This window comes from Musa acuminata, chromosome BXJ3-2 (genome assembly GCF_036884655.1).
Source record: "Musa acuminata AAA Group cultivar baxijiao chromosome BXJ3-2, Cavendish_Baxijiao_AAA, whole genome shotgun sequence".
Classification (NCBI taxonomy): Eukaryota; Viridiplantae; Streptophyta; class Magnoliopsida; order Zingiberales; family Musaceae; genus Musa; species Musa acuminata.
In genome coordinates this window covers 26,979,170-26,998,762 of record NC_088350.1, presented here as the reverse complement: position 1 = coordinate 26,998,762, position 19,593 = coordinate 26,979,170, and the positions used below count along the sequence as shown (strand labels likewise).

General features: G+C 41.6%; 2 protein-coding genes and 1 pseudogene across 7 annotated transcripts; 2 read left to right on the top strand and 1 right to left on the bottom strand.

The window, feature by feature from the left end:
- The first annotated feature begins 712 nt into the window (after nt 1-712).
- LOC135631846 (ASI1-immunoprecipitated protein 2-like) lies at nt 713-10,955 on the top strand. Of its 6 annotated transcripts, none has more exons than XM_065139833.1 (13): nt 713-1,102; nt 1,653-1,723; nt 3,205-4,407; nt 4,759-4,844; nt 4,934-5,472; nt 5,569-6,015; nt 6,126-6,206; nt 6,309-6,936; nt 7,052-7,282; nt 7,364-7,488; nt 7,651-8,048; nt 9,643-9,757; nt 9,862-10,955. In XM_065139833.1, exons 2-13 carry the CDS (start codon nt 1,715-1,717, stop codon nt 10,629-10,631), a joined length of 4,632 nt encoding a protein of 1,543 aa, XP_064995905.1. In that variant the 5' UTR covers nt 713-1,102; nt 1,653-1,714; the 3' UTR covers nt 10,632-10,955. The 6 variants fall into 6 exon arrangements, with proteins under 6 accessions (XP_064995905.1, XP_064995906.1, XP_064995902.1 ...); XM_065139834.1 differs by having other exon boundaries at nt 6,135-6,206; nt 9,862-10,771; XM_065139830.1 differs by having other exon boundaries at nt 6,126-6,936.
- A 1,282-nt stretch (nt 10,956-12,237) lies between these two features.
- LOC135631057 (uncharacterized) lies at nt 12,238-13,438 on the top strand. The gene has a single exon (XM_065138444.1). It carries the CDS (start codon nt 12,596-12,598, stop codon nt 13,280-13,282), a length of 687 nt encoding a protein of 228 aa, XP_064994516.1. The 5' UTR covers nt 12,238-12,595; the 3' UTR covers nt 13,283-13,438.
- Nucleotides 13,439-15,780: 2,342 nt separating this feature from the next.
- Nucleotides 15,781-19,084, bottom strand: LOC103975919 (probable plastid-lipid-associated protein 3, chloroplastic; annotated as a pseudogene).
- Between the last annotated feature and the right edge of the window lie 509 nt (nt 19,085-19,593).

Here is a 19,593-nt window from a genome sequence, read left to right as displayed (position 1 = left end):
TGCTCTATGTTTTCTCACGTCAACTTTGTGGTCAACGGTGATGTTTTCGTTCAAACTTGTATCCGGGTTTGGAATGATATTACCATTCCGACATCGTATTTGACTTGGCTGCTCGAAGACAAGACAACAGCGGAACTCATAACTGGTTTACTTGGCTATGCTGCGTCACCCCCCACCCAACGGTGAGATGGATCGATCACGTAACGCATGTCTCTCCCCACACGCACACGACACCGCGGTGATTGGGCGGCCCTGATCCTCCGGTGCGGTCCGTACACGGCCCAGCGTTCTGCTCCGACACCGTGTCCACCGTCCGCCACGTATCGCCCTGGCGGAAGCTTCGAGAGCGCACGTCGTGCGCTCAGCCTGAAAAAGAGAATAATTTTCATACCCATTCGTGTCACTCTTTCCTCTACCCGTTCCATTCCCGGAGTCGGACCCACAACTCCCGCAAGACCGATCTGTACCGTCTGTCTCGTCAAAGGCTCCCCCACACCCGGACGGCTCGGACATGCAAATGGGCCCCATCGCCACGGCCCCACGCGGTTCACTTTCATCCGCGCCTTCCACGTGTAATCATCGGGTCGGTTGACGGCGTGCGCACACGTGTGAGGCACCGCGCGCTCGCTCGTACGTGCGAAAGTATCTTGGGGATTTTAAATACGAAAAACACTTTTGGTTTTGTATTCTAAATTTAGATGACAGACGGGCCCTCACTCCTGTGCCTGTTTCGCTCTCTTTCGCCTTCCCTTCTCCCCCTCTCTTCTTCTCCTGTTCGTTTCCTGTTGGTCCATCCGCCATCGATTCCACGAGAAGAAACCCTCGGCTTAGATCGAATGGAGTTCGAAGCGCGTTGAGGCACACCGGGACGGCCCAAGAGAGCCCCAGCGGCGATCCGATTGCGGTCCCTTGCTTCCTTGTTCCTCGTCCGGATCTCTATATCTCTTGGACTTGTTCGGCTTGACACCCTCGTCCCGGTGGTGGAGCGCAAACGGCGTCCTTGATGGTAGCCCGATCAGAGGTACTAGGATGAGGAAATGGTCGGAGCGGAGCCTGATGGAGCTGTACGGTCTCGATGGGACCATCGCTGAGCCGTAGGCATGTAAGGACGTCTCCTTTATTAGATGAAATTGATATTTTTGTGTTGGTGAGTGCGCCTTGCAGATTAGACATTTTATTGTTGTGCGTAGACTCAAAAGATCGTCTTTGGTGTGCGCTTCTGATGTTCTTTTTTCCTCTTCTTCATTTTGGTTATGATGACTACTTAGTTCTCGCGACTACGACTGGATTTTATTGATGAAAAGATTCAAAATTTATTACGTTGTCTTAGAGAAAGACGTTTTATAAAATGCTGCTTTTGTTTAATATGATCTGGCAAATTCTGATTTTTTTTATTTTTAAATTCAGGGCTTTGCTCTTCATTTCATCACGGCGTGCACTGTTTTCTTTTTCGTTTTGCTCGTGCATCTTCGCATTTATGCTAAATTAGTTTGCTATATGAAGTTATTGTATTGTAATTTTGGATTCATGATCGGCTGGTGTATATTTTTTATATTTCTTGCTATGTTTCGCATGTTCTCTTTGCTCTTGCTACTGTATCTTTGACGTGGAAGGCTGATGCGCACTCTGATTTCGTTTTTACATGGCATCAGTGTTCCAAAGCCGTTCACGGGGCCAGGGATCTTTGGACGAGTCAGATAGTGAACGTCAGGTGATGGTTTTGGTAAGAACCTTCCCCAGATAAAAGAAATTTCCCTGTTTGCACTGAAAATATGCCCCTCTTTGGTTTTACTTCCAAGTAGTACTTTCTTTTTTTTTTCTTGGCAATGAATTATTTGTCATATTCTTCTCCTCATCATGATGCTCATTGATGCTGGCTAACGCTTGGAGTTACAGTTAGTTGAATTACTCTGTTGGGAACTTTTTGGTAAGAACATATTTCCCAGAAATCAAGATTGAAAAAAAGGAATATAATAGATTTGAGTACCTAAAGTAATTATGAGGTAGGAAAACTTAGAAGCAAGATAAAACTTCACGTTTGAAGGGTATCCTAACTTATCTGACACTAAAATAGGGTAACATAGTGGCTGAAAATTATGTCTCAAGTTAGTTTTGGTCTTTTGTTCTATAGTAATTATAGATATCAAATAATGTTAAAGTATATCAAGTACAGCATTCATTATATTTTGGAGTGGAAGTCGAGGGATTTGAAAAAGGTGATGCAAGATTTTGAAGTTAGGGAAAGGCATAAAGGTAGGTAGGTATTTCCATGAAGATTATTTCTTTCACTTTAATTTAATGCATTTTTTGAGTGTTTAATTGTCATGCAGTTGTGCCGAGTCACATTTTTTCTGTAATGTGCTTAATGATGAAACTCTGTGTTGAGCAATTAGGATCAAGCCATATTTAGCAGCCCTTATACCTCAAACTCTACTTTTTCTGCCCATTTTGTTTATGTTATTTAATATGGATTAAACAGTCATGCTTAAGTTGCATTTTCCGAAAGTGTTTGAGATATTATTGTCCATAGATCTTTGGCGCACGTGTCATGTTGCTTAAGGCATTTAGACTACATTTATATGCACTGCATCTGTCCTTTTAGCTCATATGATGTCAAGTAAGATGACCCAAATGAGCAGGTTGTATTAATTATTAAGAAGTAACAGGGTGGCAGAAATTGCAAAAATAGATGAACTAGAACAGTGGCATAAATGAAATTAAAATCTTTCTGGTTACGAACACTGTTTATATTTGACTTCTCAAACTGAAACAGTATCCAAAAATGAGATGATAAATTTAAACATGATAAATCGAGATAGTTGCATCGAAGAAACAATCTAAACAAAGTCTCAAGTGCTTGACTTTTGGTTCTCTCAAAGCATGCTTGAAATAGAATTGCTTATCTTATTTATCAGATGAATCATGGAAATAGCTAGGACTCCATCTGCCTGAACCAGAATTATATTTGGATAGTTTCTGTTCAATGAAATTTGTGCCTAATTAAACTGCAAACTTTGAGTTGCTCCCATATCTTAATTTATCCATGCACTTGTTCTTTTGTTGTCTGCGGAAATTCTCAATGCTAATTCCTGTAACGTGTCAATTATCTTTTAATTTTTAACCTTATAAGGTTCATTTGCCTTTATCCATCTACTTTTTTGGTATAATATTTGTGACCGATGGCTTTCATGTTGTGTGTGATAGGGCAAATTTACAGACCAAAACAAAATTATATTTGTAGGTGATATGAATGTGAAATCTGGTACATGTAATGTTTGCTCTGCTACTTGCTCCTCTTGTATGCATCGGATTGCCGCAGCAATGGAGTCAGATGGTGATTGTGGATCCTCTGATAATATCTTTGAAAGGAAAGAAGCAGATAGTTGTTCTTTTGTTGGTGCCAAATGTGGATCTTGTAATGATCTGCAAATTGCAGCTAGTGAAACAAGCAATTTGTTGAGTGGAAGTTCAAGTCATGATTCATATTCTGAAAATGCAGATAGCAAAACAGTAAGAAAGTCTACTGCATATGATACTTATGAAGACATTGATATACCCCTAAAGGTTTCAACTGTTGAAGCAGTCAAGGAAGATAAGGTTCTTCGAAATGGCACTGCTAGTCTTGGTAATGGAACATCATGCAGCTTTTGCAGACCTGATTTTGAAAATGGTGCATCAGCTAGAGAGCAGTATGTGCCAGGAAGTCATGGGAATAACGATTCATGCATTACTGGAGGCCGAGATTCCAATCCGTTACTTATAAATGATAATTTGAAACTGGACATGAGAGATACACCATGTAGTTCAGTATCAACATGTAAATTAGATGCCAAAGAAACTGAAGTGCTGATTCAAGTTGAAGCTACTTGCGAATATGATGGTGGTTTTATGGATGCAGGCTGTGGTAACTCAGGGAAGCTTAGTACATTCCCTGGAGAATCATTTTGTAAGAAGAGTGACAGTCTAGGCCTTCATAACAAGTCTGACCTTACAGAGGCTTCCACAAGAAAGAATATTTCTCCACAACCAAATATAGATTTCCATTCTCAAAGTGAGCATATTTCTAGTCATAATGCTGACTCCAAAGATATGGAAGCATATCCACCATGCCAAGTTCTGGAAGAACCTTGTAAGCACTTGATAGTTGACGATAAATCCTCATATCAAGGACTGCCAGCTGCTGGTAGTGATCATGCGCCAAAGACTATTATGCTCCCAAACAATGAAGCTAGCAAAGCAATTCGGATCAGACGTGACATATCTTCTGGAAAATTCATGAATGAAGATGGATGCTTTGAATCTGCTTCTGGCTTTGGCAGTTCTGAATGCAATTTGCATGAGTCTGGAAAACCACAGCAGTCACTTCTTCATGGTCAAGTTTCTGAATCAGATTGCATGTTGTATGACGTAAGTGCTTCTGTGATTTTTCTTCAAGTTAAACACCAAGTTATTCAGGAGGATGCAACATTTGCTTCTATGCAACTTGCAGTCATAAGGACTTTTGCTAAAACTTTGAAGTTGATGCCAATTTCTTGTCTTCATTGTTGTTTAGCAAAGATCTAGTTAGCTTTTGTGCTGACAATCCATTTCATTTATGGCTTTGTTATTTGGTTTCAATAATTACGTTCCTGTTGTGTCTTCTATCCATATGCAAAATTGATATTTGATTCCGTTGGTCTAGCATCATATCTGTATCTCTTGTGGTCTCTAGTCATTTTCTCATTTATGCTGGCTATACATTTGTGTGCTATGATATAGGTAAAAGTATGTGATATATGTGGAGACACTGGCCGGGAGGAGCTTCTTGCTACTTGCAGTAGATGCATCGATGGTGCAGAACATACGTAAGTATATTTTGTTCTCAATGCTATATTCGTAATTGTATGTTACGTAATTTGGATTTCTCACACATACTAAGCAATTGTTTTCTTAGTTACTGCATGAGGATTATGTTGGACAAAATTCCTGAAGGAGATTGGCTATGTGAAGAATGTCGGATGAAGGAGGAACTTGAGATGAAAAGGCTGGATAAAACTGAGACATTTTCTGGAAAATCAAATGTACAATGCTTGAATAAGAAAGGCGAGAATATTGGGATGTCCATGAACCCTGAGAATTTAGCAAACTTGAACACCAAGCCAACTGACCCTGAAGCATGTGGATCCAGTAAAGAAATGCAAAATCCAATGGGAACTGGTAAAAGGCACATATACCAAATGGATCTAGCTTCACCAATGGTCAAGAAGGTTTCTGAAACAGCTGATGAAGCTTTGAAAGCAGCAAGTCCTAGAATATGTAGTGCCTTCGCTCATGAAAATTCATCTAAAAACTTTCATACAGCTGAAGTAAAGCGAACCAATATGGCTTCATCACTTGGAAGTCAGTATGCAAAGAGTTCCTGGACCTCTTCTCAATCGCCTTCCCTTGGCTATAGCTCTTCAATTGTTAAAGAAAAACTTTTTCCTTCCAAGGGTAAGATTTCATGTTTCATATTATTTAGATTATCACAGATGTCTCTTGCTTATTTTTGGAAAACTAATATTTACATGTGTTGGTTATTTCTTTGAGGTGGGTCTGCCTCAAAACAAGTTTCTTTCAAGAAGAATGTGGAACCAAAAGTTGAGCATTTGGCTGAAGGTGTTCCCCAAAATCTAGCTAAAGAGTCTACACCAAGAAACACACAATATCAATCCTTGGTGGAAACTATCAACAAATCTGCTTCATTCAACAATATTAGCTCAGGCCATCACAACTTCCAATCATCTGACAATTATCAATCAATCAAGTCACCACAGGATGAGGACCCTGGAAGTCTTAAACCAAAGAAAGAAAGAAATGTAACGGAAAGAAAGAGCTCCTTTGTTCTTGATCACCCATTTGCTAGTCCACACGTAGGGAGGAAGTCTCTGCCAGATCTGGGTATGAAGGTTGCACTACTTAACAGAAACTCAAGTAAGAACCTTGAGCCTAGCATCCTTGGAACTAGCAAAGGATTGAATAGAGAAAATGATGCAGGTAAACAGTCCTTCTGTTAGAGGCCTTTAATATTTGACAATATTTAATTGGCTAATGATTATATTTTTTTACATTTTTGGTACTGAATTTTTTTTTTATCGCCTTGTTAGAGTATAAAGAAGTGAAGCAGCGGCAGCCATCATTGAAATGTAAAAGTTATGGGATCTTTGATTCCGAGAATCGAAAGAGGGGTAAATTTGTCAATGAGGAACCTGTTCACGCAAATTCTGGTGCTAACAATAGATCATATAATGATGCTGGTGGAGTTACAAGCAGTGTGTCTTCTTTTGCAGAGTCTTGGCATCAAGCTCATTCGAAAGATAAAACGAAGAGTATCCCCAACACATCAAGGCTCACAATTTCAGGAGGCAAGAGTGCATTATGTTCTGGTAAATTAACAAAAGCAAGCTATGCTACTCAGTGCCACCAAATTGACAAGCTTACTTTATATTCTGCAAAGCCTTCTGCTGATGTGAGTTTAATCGATGGAACTAGCAAGAGAAATAGGTGGAAAGATGTGGCCAAAGCTGCAATGTCAAGGAACAACAAAAGTAGAATAGTTGATCAGTCTGAGTGTAGATTGTTAAGCAACCATGTAAATTCTGAAGGTTCTTCCAGAAGTTCTTTGAAGAGTTCAATTTGTCAGAAGAACTTTCCTTTAGAAGGAGCACCTGATGGAAAAGTGATCCTGAGAAGCTCTGACACCGACTATAGCAAAACAGATAGTGCAGCTAACACGGGGCAAACAGAACATTCAACCAAATCTTTATGTAATTCTGGAGTAGGGGACTTGAATGTCAATCCTACAAATTTTGACGAGTTGAATGAGAAACCGTCGACTCAGTCTTTGCCTCATCACCCTTCTCTACTTGCGACTATCTCTAGATCAGTTATAATCCCAGAGCAGGAATGCATATGGCAGTATGATAGTTTACTCAAAAACTTCTTAATTTAAATTGTGTATTTAAGAGTAAATTCTTTTTTCTCTGTTTCTTTTTAGCTGTTGAAATATAACATATATCTATTTGATTTGCAGGGGTGCTTTTGAGATTTTAAAAATTGGAACAATTACCGAAATTGTTGATGGAATTCAAGCCCACTTGTCAATGTTTGCATCACCGAAAGTGCATGAAGTAGTGTGCCAGTTTCCATGCAAAATCCAATTAGAGGAAGTTCCTCGGGTTAGCTTGTGGCCGTTGCAGTTTCAGGAAATCAATCCTAAAGAATTTAATATTGCACTATATTTTTTTGCTAAAGATTCTGAGAGGTTTGGGGTCGCGGTGAAATTCATATTACTTTTGAGATGAATTATGTATCATAAACTGACTTGTTCTTGTTTATCTTACAGTTACGAAAGATCTTACCGGAAGGTGTTGGAAGCTGCAATAGAAAATGATTTAGCCCTCAAAGGGAACATCAGCGAGGTGGAGCTTCTTATATTTCCTTCAAGTATGCTACCCGAGAGTTCGCAACGTAAGAAATAATATTCTTATAAGCATAAATTTTCTGCTTATGTGCAAGTGAAAGGCTTTTGGTTTTCTTTTTCACAAAATTTCCAAACAGTATTGATCTATGCATTCTAAGCATATCTTAGAGATATTATCTCATTTACAATATGTTCTGTATTCTTTTTAGGTTGGAACATGTTATTTTTTCTTTGGGGTATCTTCAGAGGAAGGAAATCAGACTCCTTAAAGCCTCACACTGATTTGCAGGAGCTCTGTGAATCAACGATAATCACAGATCCCACTGTTCAAGAATTATCGCCTTCTCATACTGGTGAATTATCTTCCTTTCAGAAACATGATTCCCAGAAGTATCCACCAAAAGAATTTTCTAGGGGAAATGAATCATCTGGGCCCAGCACCTCTGGCCGTGATGATATCTGCAAGACACAGAGTTTTTTATACAAGGCAGCAGGTGAAAAAGAGAGTGGTGAACTTTCAAATCATAATTCAGATTTGTGTCCCAGGATCTACTCTTTTGATCTTAATGAGATATGTCCAGCGGTAAAAAGCAATGAAACCAACCTGGTACTGTTTTCCTTTACAAGAATACGATCTATGGCCATTTTGCACATTATTTTTTCATTGCTGTTTATGGGACATATTTACATATAAGAACTGTATGTTTATTTTGTGTGATATCTTCTTGAGATGTATGCCACTTAGTTCAATTTAGATGATATTAAATTGCTGTGTATATCTTTTGTGAATGTCAGATTCTGTGCTGCATGCATACATATCATCACCTCTTTTTGTAAGAAAAGGTAGAGAGGTAGAAACACCATGTGATTAGTTATGATGTATTGATTATGCAGTAACTATTAATTTAATTGTATCTTTTGTTATCATACGGTATCCCTTCATGCTTGACTTTATCGAACTTTTTTTCCTTGAGAATAAAGGTGGAAGCACCATGTTCTTTCTTCTAAAATAACATAAACTATTAATCCATGTAAAATAATGGGATATATTCGTGTAAATTTACACTTAACACTTGAAGGTGGTGTTGTCTCGACTCTCGACTCATGTGCTCACGGTGAATTCATTTCTAATGCCTATCAGCATTTCAGTTACTGTGACCCTATCAACCTGTAGGTGTGAAGAATGGTGGAAGTGGAAATCATTTTGTCCCAACAAACTAGTGATCTTACATTTGAGGGCTGTGTTGCCTGGATTCATGTTTCCACCTGGTCAATTCATTTCTGATGCATGTCAGATACTCCGATCTTATCAAACTATGGATATAGAAAATGGTGGAAGTGTCGCTTTTTCTTTCTAACAACATGACCTTTGTCATTTTCTACTCTGCGTAAATTAGTTAACGAATATATTTTTCTTTTTCTGGCTACTTTTTTCTTCCAAATTAGACCATGGTTTGAAGTCTAAATTTGACTATCATATCCTTGTCCATACAAGACTTTGTTGGTTAGTTTCTTATTGATAAGTTTTTCGTCCTAAAGGTTTGCACGTAGTGCATGAGGCTCTCAGGTATAGGGAGGATCAATGTACGCAACCTTAAAGTTGTTTTCATGACTCTAACCCTGGTCTTGAAGATCGTAAGAATAGTAAAGAAGCAACTTTACCATTGTACTTGATTGTGAAATATATATATATATATATATATATATATATATATATATATATATATATAATCAATTTCAGGTTATTCAAAGTTCTTGGCAAGAAATCAATTTGCACATTCGCTAACAGTCTGAAGAGTAGGCAACCCAAAAGTTTGAAAAGATCGAAGCACACTTTCTAGTGATTATGCAAATCATGTGCTGGTACACTGCTTTGGCATCATGCTTTGCATGTTTAATGCGGCCCACTGTTGTTGTATCATCACAGCCATGAGTAACATGCGATCACTTTTTCTTTGCATTTTACAAATATTATATTAGAATTATGTATTAGTAATATTGTTACTGCATTACATTTCTTGCATCCTAAACATGTCAAATACCTGATTCATGATGAATATATTTTTCTATAAAATGATTTAGTACAAGTTATTTATCCCACTAATGATTTTGAAATCTGTTTTCACCCGATGATGTCTGTTCTTTTTTATATTTTTGCTCAAAATGACATCACAAGTTAAGAGCATTCAGTATGCTTGCAGGGGAACTTGGATGATGTTGCTGTTGCTGGAAAGATTCCCCGTATTCATGCAAATAGTGTACGACATAGCCTTAGTGGATCATTGCTTGGATATTCAGCTTCTTCTTTTGGACAAGGTTATTTTTCTTTACTAAATATTTTAGGTAGTTCTTGTCTTATCCATCATATAAAATATATATTTATATATACTTATTGATGTTTTATCTTGTTCAAAAAGCAGATAATGGAGGGACAAGAAAGATTAAAGAGAAAGAATGCTCAGTGATAGAATTTGGGACTAAGGACAATATAATGAAAATTGATTGCCTGAGCTGGGGATCAAAGCCTAATATGAAACGTGCACACACTTGCTCAGCCACATATGGTGAAGCATCACAGAGCACCGATGGAGCAAATACTTGGCAGGAGAAAGCAGGTTATTTCTGTTCAGAAGATGACCTAGAACACAAAAGGATGAAACATTACAGCGAAGGACATGGTACCGGTAGTTATAGAGATCAAAGTATCGATGGTAGATCACCATTTAAGGTACAACCATTTGTGACTAGCTACTTACATGAACAACAGCAAAGATATGGTGTCAACTATGGCATTGTGATGACTGAGAGCTTAAGATGCACTGAAAGGAGCTTCTTTCCGGTGGATGCATGCCCTCTTAGGAACAATGTGGTGGAGAACTTCGGGTACTTTATTTCTCGGGACGATGAGGCCTCACAAGAGCCTGATACCCCAGATCTTGAACTATCTCTGGGTGGTAAGAAGCAGTCATTGAAGAAGGAAATATTTGCGTCATTTCACCCTTCGGTTGATAAGGGAGGACTATATAAGCTGTCTGGTTCCACCTTTAGCGAAGATGATACGTCGGCATGTCTCTCTCTATCTCTTACCTCTCCTGACATGGAGAAAAAAAATACAGAAAATCCTGTTCCTAAAGAATTGCATGGTGGCAACACTATTCTGAATCTGTTTGGTGGCTCCACTGACACTTGAATCCACCGTCAAGTCCGCATACCTTCGACATTAGTGGCTAACCATACTGTGAATCGAACATAGAGTAGCATCAGAAGCCTTGAGCATGTGTTTATAGCCTACAAGTTCTCTTTTTTCTTTTACCTTTCCTTTTTGTTCTCTCTTTTTCTTAGTTCTTGATTTGAGGAGTGAAGTGTCACGGTTTGGTTGTACATAAGAGAAAGATGGCAGCACACTTGGAATGTCATGCGGTACTCCTTATATAAGACAACTGTGAGGCTTCGTAGTTGTGTACTTTGTTCGGATATGATCTTATATACAAGTTCTTTCAGGCGATGATGCTAATTATTATCTGTGCATTTACATTGGTAGAGTTATTGTGATAACGAGTGAAGAAGATGAAAACAAACTGAAGCTCGAAGCCTCTGTGCTTGCCATCTGCAATAAGAATGAATATGTGGCACGCACGTCAGAACTCATCAATTTTTTCCCTATAGTAGTAGTAGTGGCAACAGCAGTGGTGGGAGGACAAAGGGGAAAGATTGCTGCTTCCTTCATCACCACAAGGGCACGAAACCTACTGTTTCTGCTGAGCAGGCAACTCCCGACTCTTCTCATCTTCTTCTTCTTCTTCTGACGCATGAATGCAGCCATGTCCACGTGATCTTCTCTGATGGGCTGCTCAGCTGCTGTTGCTGCACAAACAAAAGGCTCTTCCACGGTGAATCATCTTTACTGTGTCACATTAGCGTCAACTACGTCAACGCCTGTCATATCAAATCTCTGCTTTCTAGATCTCCCATCTCCATTCGTTGCATTCGATCGAAGGAAGCACAGAGCAAAAGCATTCCACAGCGTGGTTCGTCCAAGAGAGGACAGTGATCCTTCAGCATATATGTACCACAAAGTTACCGCTGTTGGGACCATCTACTGATTCATCCAAAGCTGCTCCTGACGTTACATCTCTTTCTCTTCATCTAAAGAGTTCTTGATGGCAAAGAAGAATGTTTCCTTTCGGTGGCCCGCCAGTGATGTTGTGGCCTCCAATGAAAGAAAAGATGGCCATTCCTGTAACACGAGACCATTCATGTCATTCTTCATTGCTTCACCATTACAGATACAGTGACCGAACAAGGAAGCAAACAAAAATGCCACTATTTAGGATGAGAAAGAACCGATACAGAATCCCGTAGAGAACCCATGGTAAGTCAAACGATATGATATGTCTTAAGATTGGGAACAAACATCATGGGAGGGACTCAAAATGTACTTGGTATCTTTATCCAAGTGCTTAGATAAAATACACACACTGGAGTTCAATCGAAGCGCACAAAGTAAGTCGAGGGATGCTTCGGACATGTTCTTCCAGCTCAAGTAGGTTCCGTTCGAACCATCGGGCTTTCACGGGCGGGTGGGTGGGTCAATCCATGACCCCGTCGCCACTGCTGGTGCCACCCAGCGGGCACGAAACGTACGCCGACGGTACGTCGTATCACATTCACTCACTCAAAGCCATTCGTGTTTTGAGGGGGCCCCACGCGTGCATGGCTCACCCGAAGCCGTACCTTGCACTGGGACCCACCATCCGAGCGTGGCCGACGTCATCGCGGCAGCACGGAACGAGATCTCTGACGTCCGATCCGGCTTTATCGATCGATGGATGGTTCCGATGCGGCCGACCAAAAACTGACGGTCAGATATTGGTAGTGGCAGTTTCGTAACAAAAGCAAAGGCAAATGGCGTTTAGAGAAGAGGAAGAGCCTCACCTCCGCCGGCACCCGTGCTAATAAACCTGATCTCGATCCCGTCAACCGCGGTCCACCCGCAACTTGCTCACCGCCCCGCCTCTATAAATAGGACCACGGGCAGTGGGTGTTCGAGTCCTCACCCAAAAGCCTCCTAAAAACCTCTTAACGTCACTGCCATCAGACAAGTGCTTGAGCGAGCGAGAGAGAGAGAGAGATAGGGACACAGGGCGGCGTGGGATGAGAGGCTATCGGAAATCGACGGCGGCGGAAGTGGTTCTGTGGTGGGGGGAGAATGAGGAGGTGGCGGTGGGGGCGGACGAGACCGGCTGGAAATGCTGGAAACATCCCTCCCAGCCCCGTTACGGCGTATGCCCCGCCTGTCTACGTGACCGTCTCCTCCGCCTCTGCCCGGATTGCGCCAACGTCCGCCCCTGCCGCTGCTTCCCCTCCTCCAACTCCTCCTCCTCCTCGTCCTTCTCCTCCCTCTCCTCCACCGAGCTTGCCAGATCCAGCGGACAAGGAGGCGACGGCGCGGGGATCGGGACGGTGGGACCCGTGTCGCGACTCATCGAGAGCGAACCGGCCTTCCAGCGGTCCCGATCGGTCGGCTTCCAGTTTCTCAGTTCCAGATCCACGACCTCTTCCGTCAGCAACGTGGCGCCGCTGCCAAGGCCGGGAGGAGGCAAGCGGTCGGCGCTATTACGGGCATTATGGAGGGTTCCGGCGAGGGAAGAACCGGCGGACGGGAAGCTGTGCAGATCGAGGTCCGTGGCGGCGGGACGTTCGCAAGACGCAGGCGGTGGGGAGGATGGGGAGAGGGGGAAAGGGCGGAGGTGGCACTTCCCGAGCCCGATCAAGGCATTCCGGCACCGGAAATCGACGACGAAGGTGGTGCAGGAGCGGTCGCCGCTGTGGCGCGGGTGAGAAGAAGGAATGGATGATTTTTCGCCCCCTGTTTATATCGGGTTGTTAGTATTCGCTGCTACTGTTGTAAATATTAAGCAACTAACAATCACTCCATAAATCTGAAATCTCCGAATTCCAACACACGTTGGGGAGATAAAATGAGTTTAATGAGTTTGGATTGCTTCGGAAGACGCTTTTATCAGTCATTGTATATTGTGTTTGCTCGTTATTGTGCATCGAACGATCGGACGGTCAGCTTGTGAAGATAGAGATGGACTCACGGAGAAAGAGTGGACGATTGGAGCGTCGCACGTGCAGGGGTGGGTTCTATTGGTGCACGTGATGATGTCGTCTCTTCGTCTCTCGCACGCGTGCTTTGTTTAATGATGGGGACGGGGTTGCGGCTGCGGTTGGGAGGTGTCCGATGACGATCGAAGGCCCGCCCCGCTGGCCTTGTACAATTACGAGATTGGGCGTAACTTTCAGAGGAGTTGCTGATTTGCTACCCTCCTCGGCGCGAGGTACACCGAATGGATCGGGCATATCCATGGGTGTAATGTCACATACCGTGATGACTCACGGTGCTGGTGCGGCTGCAACATCTTAGTCAACAGAACCGATCCCTTTTTTTTATTCTTTTAATGATTTTTCTTTTTTAGGGTCTTTTTACCATTATTTTTTTATTTTTTATCTAATATTTTTATATTTTTTAATATTTTAAATATCTCTTATCGTCACCCATCGTGTGTGTCTGTCTCAACATATAGCTTACTCCACCTGATACGACTACACGAAGATGATGAAGTTTTGTGACAACGATAGGCATTTAGCATAAGATTGAATGGATTTTTGGAATAGTTTTGATTATCAGTTTGAAATACATGAGTTTATAATACTAATTATATGTACACTTGTTAAGTGATTCGACACTTGGTTGGACAATCGTTATCAAAATTACGATTATCTTTTAAATTATCCAAAGTCTTTTATTTCTTAATTATCTTTTAAATATTATATTTTAATCGACTCGTCAAGACTTATCAAATTACATACTCTCGAAACTAATTATTTTTTTTTTTTTATAAGTCCTTCTGGATAGCGTGAGAGTTACACTTGAGTTACTTGAGATTTAGAAAATTTTAACTAATTTCATGATAGTAAATCTATGGAATTTCGAAAATTTCTGTGGCATGAATGAATTCCAAAGACTGGTATCACTTGATATATTCTCAAAACCCATTTAGTCCACCACCGACATGTCCGTCTCTTTTTGTGGGTCATCTTTCCACGCATGCATTTTGTGTACGAATCAGCATCGCCCTCATTTTCGGTCACTTTGTGTGCGGTAATAAGAAAAAATGATTCCCATAATGTTTATTATGCCTTGCAATGGAAATGAAATATTTCGGCTATACGAACTGATGAACCAATCTATTCAAAAAAATTGTTGGGTGATAGGTGCATACTTATCGAAGCTAATCCAACCATATCCAATCCAATCAATATTTGTGCGAATCACACACATCACACGGGTCAAAATCACTAGAATGCCCCATGCACGATCATCACCGGTTGTCCTGTGAGGAGTTTTCAGGATGTTGCAACAGAGTTGGTATTGACTCGGAAAGATATATCCTCACAACGCCTCTGCTCAGGTCGATTCGATGATGGATAGGATTTGAAGTTTGCTGGTAAAGGGTTTGTGCTTCTAATAGGTAAGATGATAGTGAAATCTTGTGGAATAGTATTTATGACAGGTCATATCAAGAATGCTATAAGATTGTAGTGCAACTCTTTGGGCTACCGGTTAAGCCTTCTGATCGACGAACTTTGTTGATGAGCTTGCTGGTGGCTTTGGAGCTGTCCTGGTTGAGAGCGTAGGCATTTACTGATGAAGTCGACATGACTGATGGGGCTGTATCACGATCTGCATGACGAAGATGACTTGGAACCTACCGGTCCCTGTCATTCATCCCCCACCTTGTCATTCCCATCCCCTTATTATGGGCAAAAACTTCACGGCCAATCAAGATAACTTCGTTAATGGACAGCAGCAGTCTCTCTATCAACCAAAAAAAAAAAAGTCTCAAATTTTGAGAGAAGACAAGACAGATGTTTACTGTCGATCAAATGGAAGATAGGAAAAGGATTGGGGCATGCGTTTCGAATGAGACCTGAGAGACTTGTGGGGCAGCAATGCAGTTCTTCTGAGATGATGATGATGATGTCAAGAGTGGTGGGTGCAGAATAGGAAGATGACACTCGTGTCCTTTGACTTGAACGTCTACTTCGTTCCCATTCCACCTCCTCCTCTTCTTTCTTGGCCTTTTATCTCCCCCTCGCGAGAACCTTGCAGACAAGTAGACAAAGATTATATGGTAGCATATTTGATATACCAAAGAACCCATGCATACATGATTGTTTCTCCGATAACCTAAATATGAACCGAAACATTTGGTTCATTATGTTAATGTTCCAGCAGTTCACTGATATAGCAGGAGTGAGGTCACAAAATGTTGATAAGCAAAATGCGATGAAATTGTTATGATAAATCAAAATTAAGAAATTCATATGATGATCATTTGCATGATAAGTAGATGAGGAAATCAGACATGCAGAATTATTCCAATCGACATCTGCAGATCCCATGCAAGACGAGTGAAGGCAGTCCCCATTCCCAAAAATATGCTCTTAAAGAACAGGAAGGTAGGCACCATTGCTTTATGTTGCCAATGATTTCATGACAGCGGATCTAGCAAGGGGCTTCCTTCTTTGGCCAGGACAAACAAGCCACCGTCACCTCTAGAGATTCTGAAATCTTTATCGAGGTATGTTGTCAGAAGCCGGGCTGCCGCTCTATTTCCAGGCAGTGGGACTTTGAGAGGTGGCTGGCCAGAGATGGAACAGGCGATGTTTGCAGCGGCCTCTTGTAAGGGGTTCCATGTCTGCTGTACAGGTTTCAAGCAATCTTATGCCCGAAGACGTCAACTTTTTCTGGCAGATCCAGGGAGGGGGATATCTCTGGAGGCTGAGGCTGAAAAATTCCTTCCTTGAACTGGACCTGCACAGCTACGAACAAGTTTGAGCTAAGGTGAATTTGAAACAGGAAAAATGGTCAAGTTACAGAAACGAACAAAAGGCAACAAGCAGAGAATTCAGTTGACAATGGCAACATCTAAGCATAACAATATGGAATAAAAAAATAAATAGAAGTACATTCATTACACAAGTATTTTCACTTCACAAAAGACACAGAGACAACCCAAGTACAGAAAGAACTACAAAGTTATCAACTTAAACAAACACTCAGATAGATGATAACACACATTCTATATGAAGACCATCAGAGAAAATACGTAGGTAAAAGAAAACATATAGAGAAGTGATGACATTCAGGGTCTGGGGGCCAAAATAAGTGGGTTTGTTAACGCTAACCAGAGGAGAAAGAAGTATCCATTTCTTTTTTCATTATAGCCCAATTTCTTTTCTCTGATCGCTTCAGTTGCAGTTTTTCCAGTTTTAAATTTCAGCTCATTATTATAACAATTCTCTTATTATCCTTCCAGGGAGCATTAGGATACCAAAGGATTCGTTTTCTAAAATTGATATATGGAGCACGATTTCAATGTAAAACTAATTTTGTACGTTCTCACAAACCACAAAGTGCCAGGAATCCAAACATAACATAAAAGGGTGCACCTTAATCCTATCCTTACAAGAATCCAACATTGAAAGCAATTCCTACCTAACACAAACACATATGCAAACTCCATATAAGTGTAGTCAGCCCAGTGAGTGTTACTCCAACACGATGTCTGTGTTTTGCTTGACAATAACAACAAGTCTCAGTAGCTGGACTTAAAAAGACCAAATAGGACATTTATAGTGCACAAAGACACTATAATCAAAGGAAGTAGCAACTCATTTTATAAATCCACCTACTCAGCCTTGACAATCATCACTTCCCAGCCTTACTAATTATTTGAAAGAAAAGGTACAATGACAAGCCACTTGTGATCTATATGAGGATACCTGTATTCTGGATGAACTTTGAACTTTGAACTTCAAAAGAAGCAGAAGCACCAAAAGAGGAAGTAGCAAAAGGGCTGGAGAGTGTTGTGGCATTAACAATTTCCATTGTCTTGCTGTCAATAACTTGAGATATCCTCTTAATTTTCAATAATGGTGTTACCCCCACTGCTAAAAGAGGTAAAAGCATAGAGAAAGATGTGTACCTAAAGCAAATCAAAAGTAACTCACAATTAGCCAAAGCAGAATGCACAACCTCAAGCCTTAATTATAAAAGTCTACTTCTTTTGAATATTGAGACAAATAACATTCTAATGGATCACGATTCAATACGTTGTCAATTAATTTTCTGGGAAAAAAAACCAAACATGTAATGGAACATATAGTTTATAAAATATGAGATGGATATCGTGTTATGCATGCATAGGAATTTCATCACTTTAGAGCAAATTATTCACTGTGTTGGCTTCAGCACCTGCAGTACCCATCCACCATGGTTGGGTTCAGGAAATTGATCTCTAAAGATTTTCCAGCCTGAAGTAGCATGGTTTCCTTCATATCCCCTCCTTTCTGACATCATAGCATTATTACTGTTTGGTATGGATTTTGAAACTTTGGTAATCCAGTGGTGACAATCAACCAAGCTCAGTTTAGTAGCTTAGTTTTGATCTTTCATGGTTCATATATGTATTCACTTGCATTAATCTGGTTAGCCATAATGTTCATGGAGTTGCATATAAACTTCTTAGGAATTTCAGGTTCACCTTTTAGATTATCCTACATCAAATACTAAAAACTCAACAAGTCAGACAAGCAGATCTTCTGATAGACACAAATAAATTGCCAATATCAGAAAGCTACATTTACTCAACTCTATTGTTATTTTACCTACACACTGTAAATGTATCATATTGACATATAAAATTGAGTTCAATCTTGAACAGTTTGTTTCAAGCAGGTACCTGATATCCATTATCCAAATAATCTTTATATTATGCAAATGCAACTGATGTGAATTCAAGCAACCACTATGACGATTTCCTAAGACTAACAACATATTGATGAATCTGAATCTCTAAGGGAACAGGAGAACAAAGGTCAGAAATCCAAACAACTCACAGTAGGATCCAATTTCCATCGAGAAGCTCCGGCGCCTCGGTCGGTGCCGGAGTAGGATTGGACGCCTCCAGTTGGTTGATCAGCTCCAGGATCTCGGCCCTATCTTCAACCGACGCTCTCAGCCCCAACTCCGTCCCATATAACGAGTCCACCTGGCACCGCTTCAAGTCCTCAAGCTTATCATCGGACGGCACCGGGGTTCCGTTCCCTGACAAATATTCCGCTCCCCCTGGCTCTCGCCCCCATTCGTCTTCATCCTTGGGAGCATCCGCCTGCGCCGATGCCTCGACTTCCGGCTCCGCTTTCTCTCCCCTTCGGTGATGCTCGCCGCGGCCCCCGGTTCGATGCCCCATTCATCCTCGTCTATAGGGGGATCCGGTGCCGACGGCCGATCGGCCTCCGGTTCGGGCTTCTCCCCCCACTCATCGGAGACTCTCGGGTCACGGCCTGGGACGGAGGTGGCCGAGGAGGAGGATATACGGATTCTTGAGGCAGCGGCGGAGAGTGAGGGAAGGGCGAGGGTATTGGGCCGGAGGGAGAGAAGGCGGTCGGGTCTGTTAGGGTTCGGAGAAGCAGAGGCCGAAGACAAGGATGGGAGGGAGGAAGGGAGGAGGGTAACCATCTGTGTTGTTGTGGGTCATGGTGGGGCGGGCTGGGCGTGAGGTGACAACACCCGTGCAAGTACGGCAGGGCACAGAAAAAGATGTTCCCGTTTATTATTATTTATTATAAAACAAGATGAAAATAAAAAAGAAGACAACCCTTACCTGTCCCAGCCTGAACAAGGTTCAGAGGACAAAGAGCGCCCCATTTGGCTAGAGGAGGATGTGTTATAGGAAAAACACCTGTGGGGCCCAGCCAAAGTTTGGGTAATCTCGGCTCGTGTTGTTCCTCTGATCTGTTGCCTGCCGGAGTCGGGGACGCGATTACTTGAAATCCATATCTGTAGCCTATATTGCCATCACAAAATTGGATAAAAAATCAGATTTGGAATCCATCGTGCCACCGTCACAGAAAGACAACCAAAATGCAATGGCAGCACTGCCCTTAGTCGTCTTCCTCCTGGAAGCGCAGGTGCTTCCCCTGCGGCCGAAGGAGCAGGCCCTTCAACACCAACGCACTCGGTGACACCGCCGCTCCACCCATCGCTTCCTCTTCTCTTACCATCTCATCGTCGCTGT

Coding starts and splice junctions, on each gene's coding strand:
- LOC135631846 (XM_065139830.1), top strand. Junction 4,408..4,758: donor CAGATTGCATGTTGTATGAC/GTAAGTGCTTCT, acceptor GCTATGATATAG/GTAAAAGTATGTGATATATG. Junction 9,758..9,861: donor AGCTTCTTCTTTTGGACAAG/GTTATTTTTCTT, acceptor TTCAAAAAGCAG/ATAATGGAGGGACAAGAAAG.
- LOC135631057 (XM_065138444.1), top strand. CDS start 12,596: ATGAGAGGCTATCGGAAATCGACGGCGGCGGAAGTGGTTCTGTGGTGG.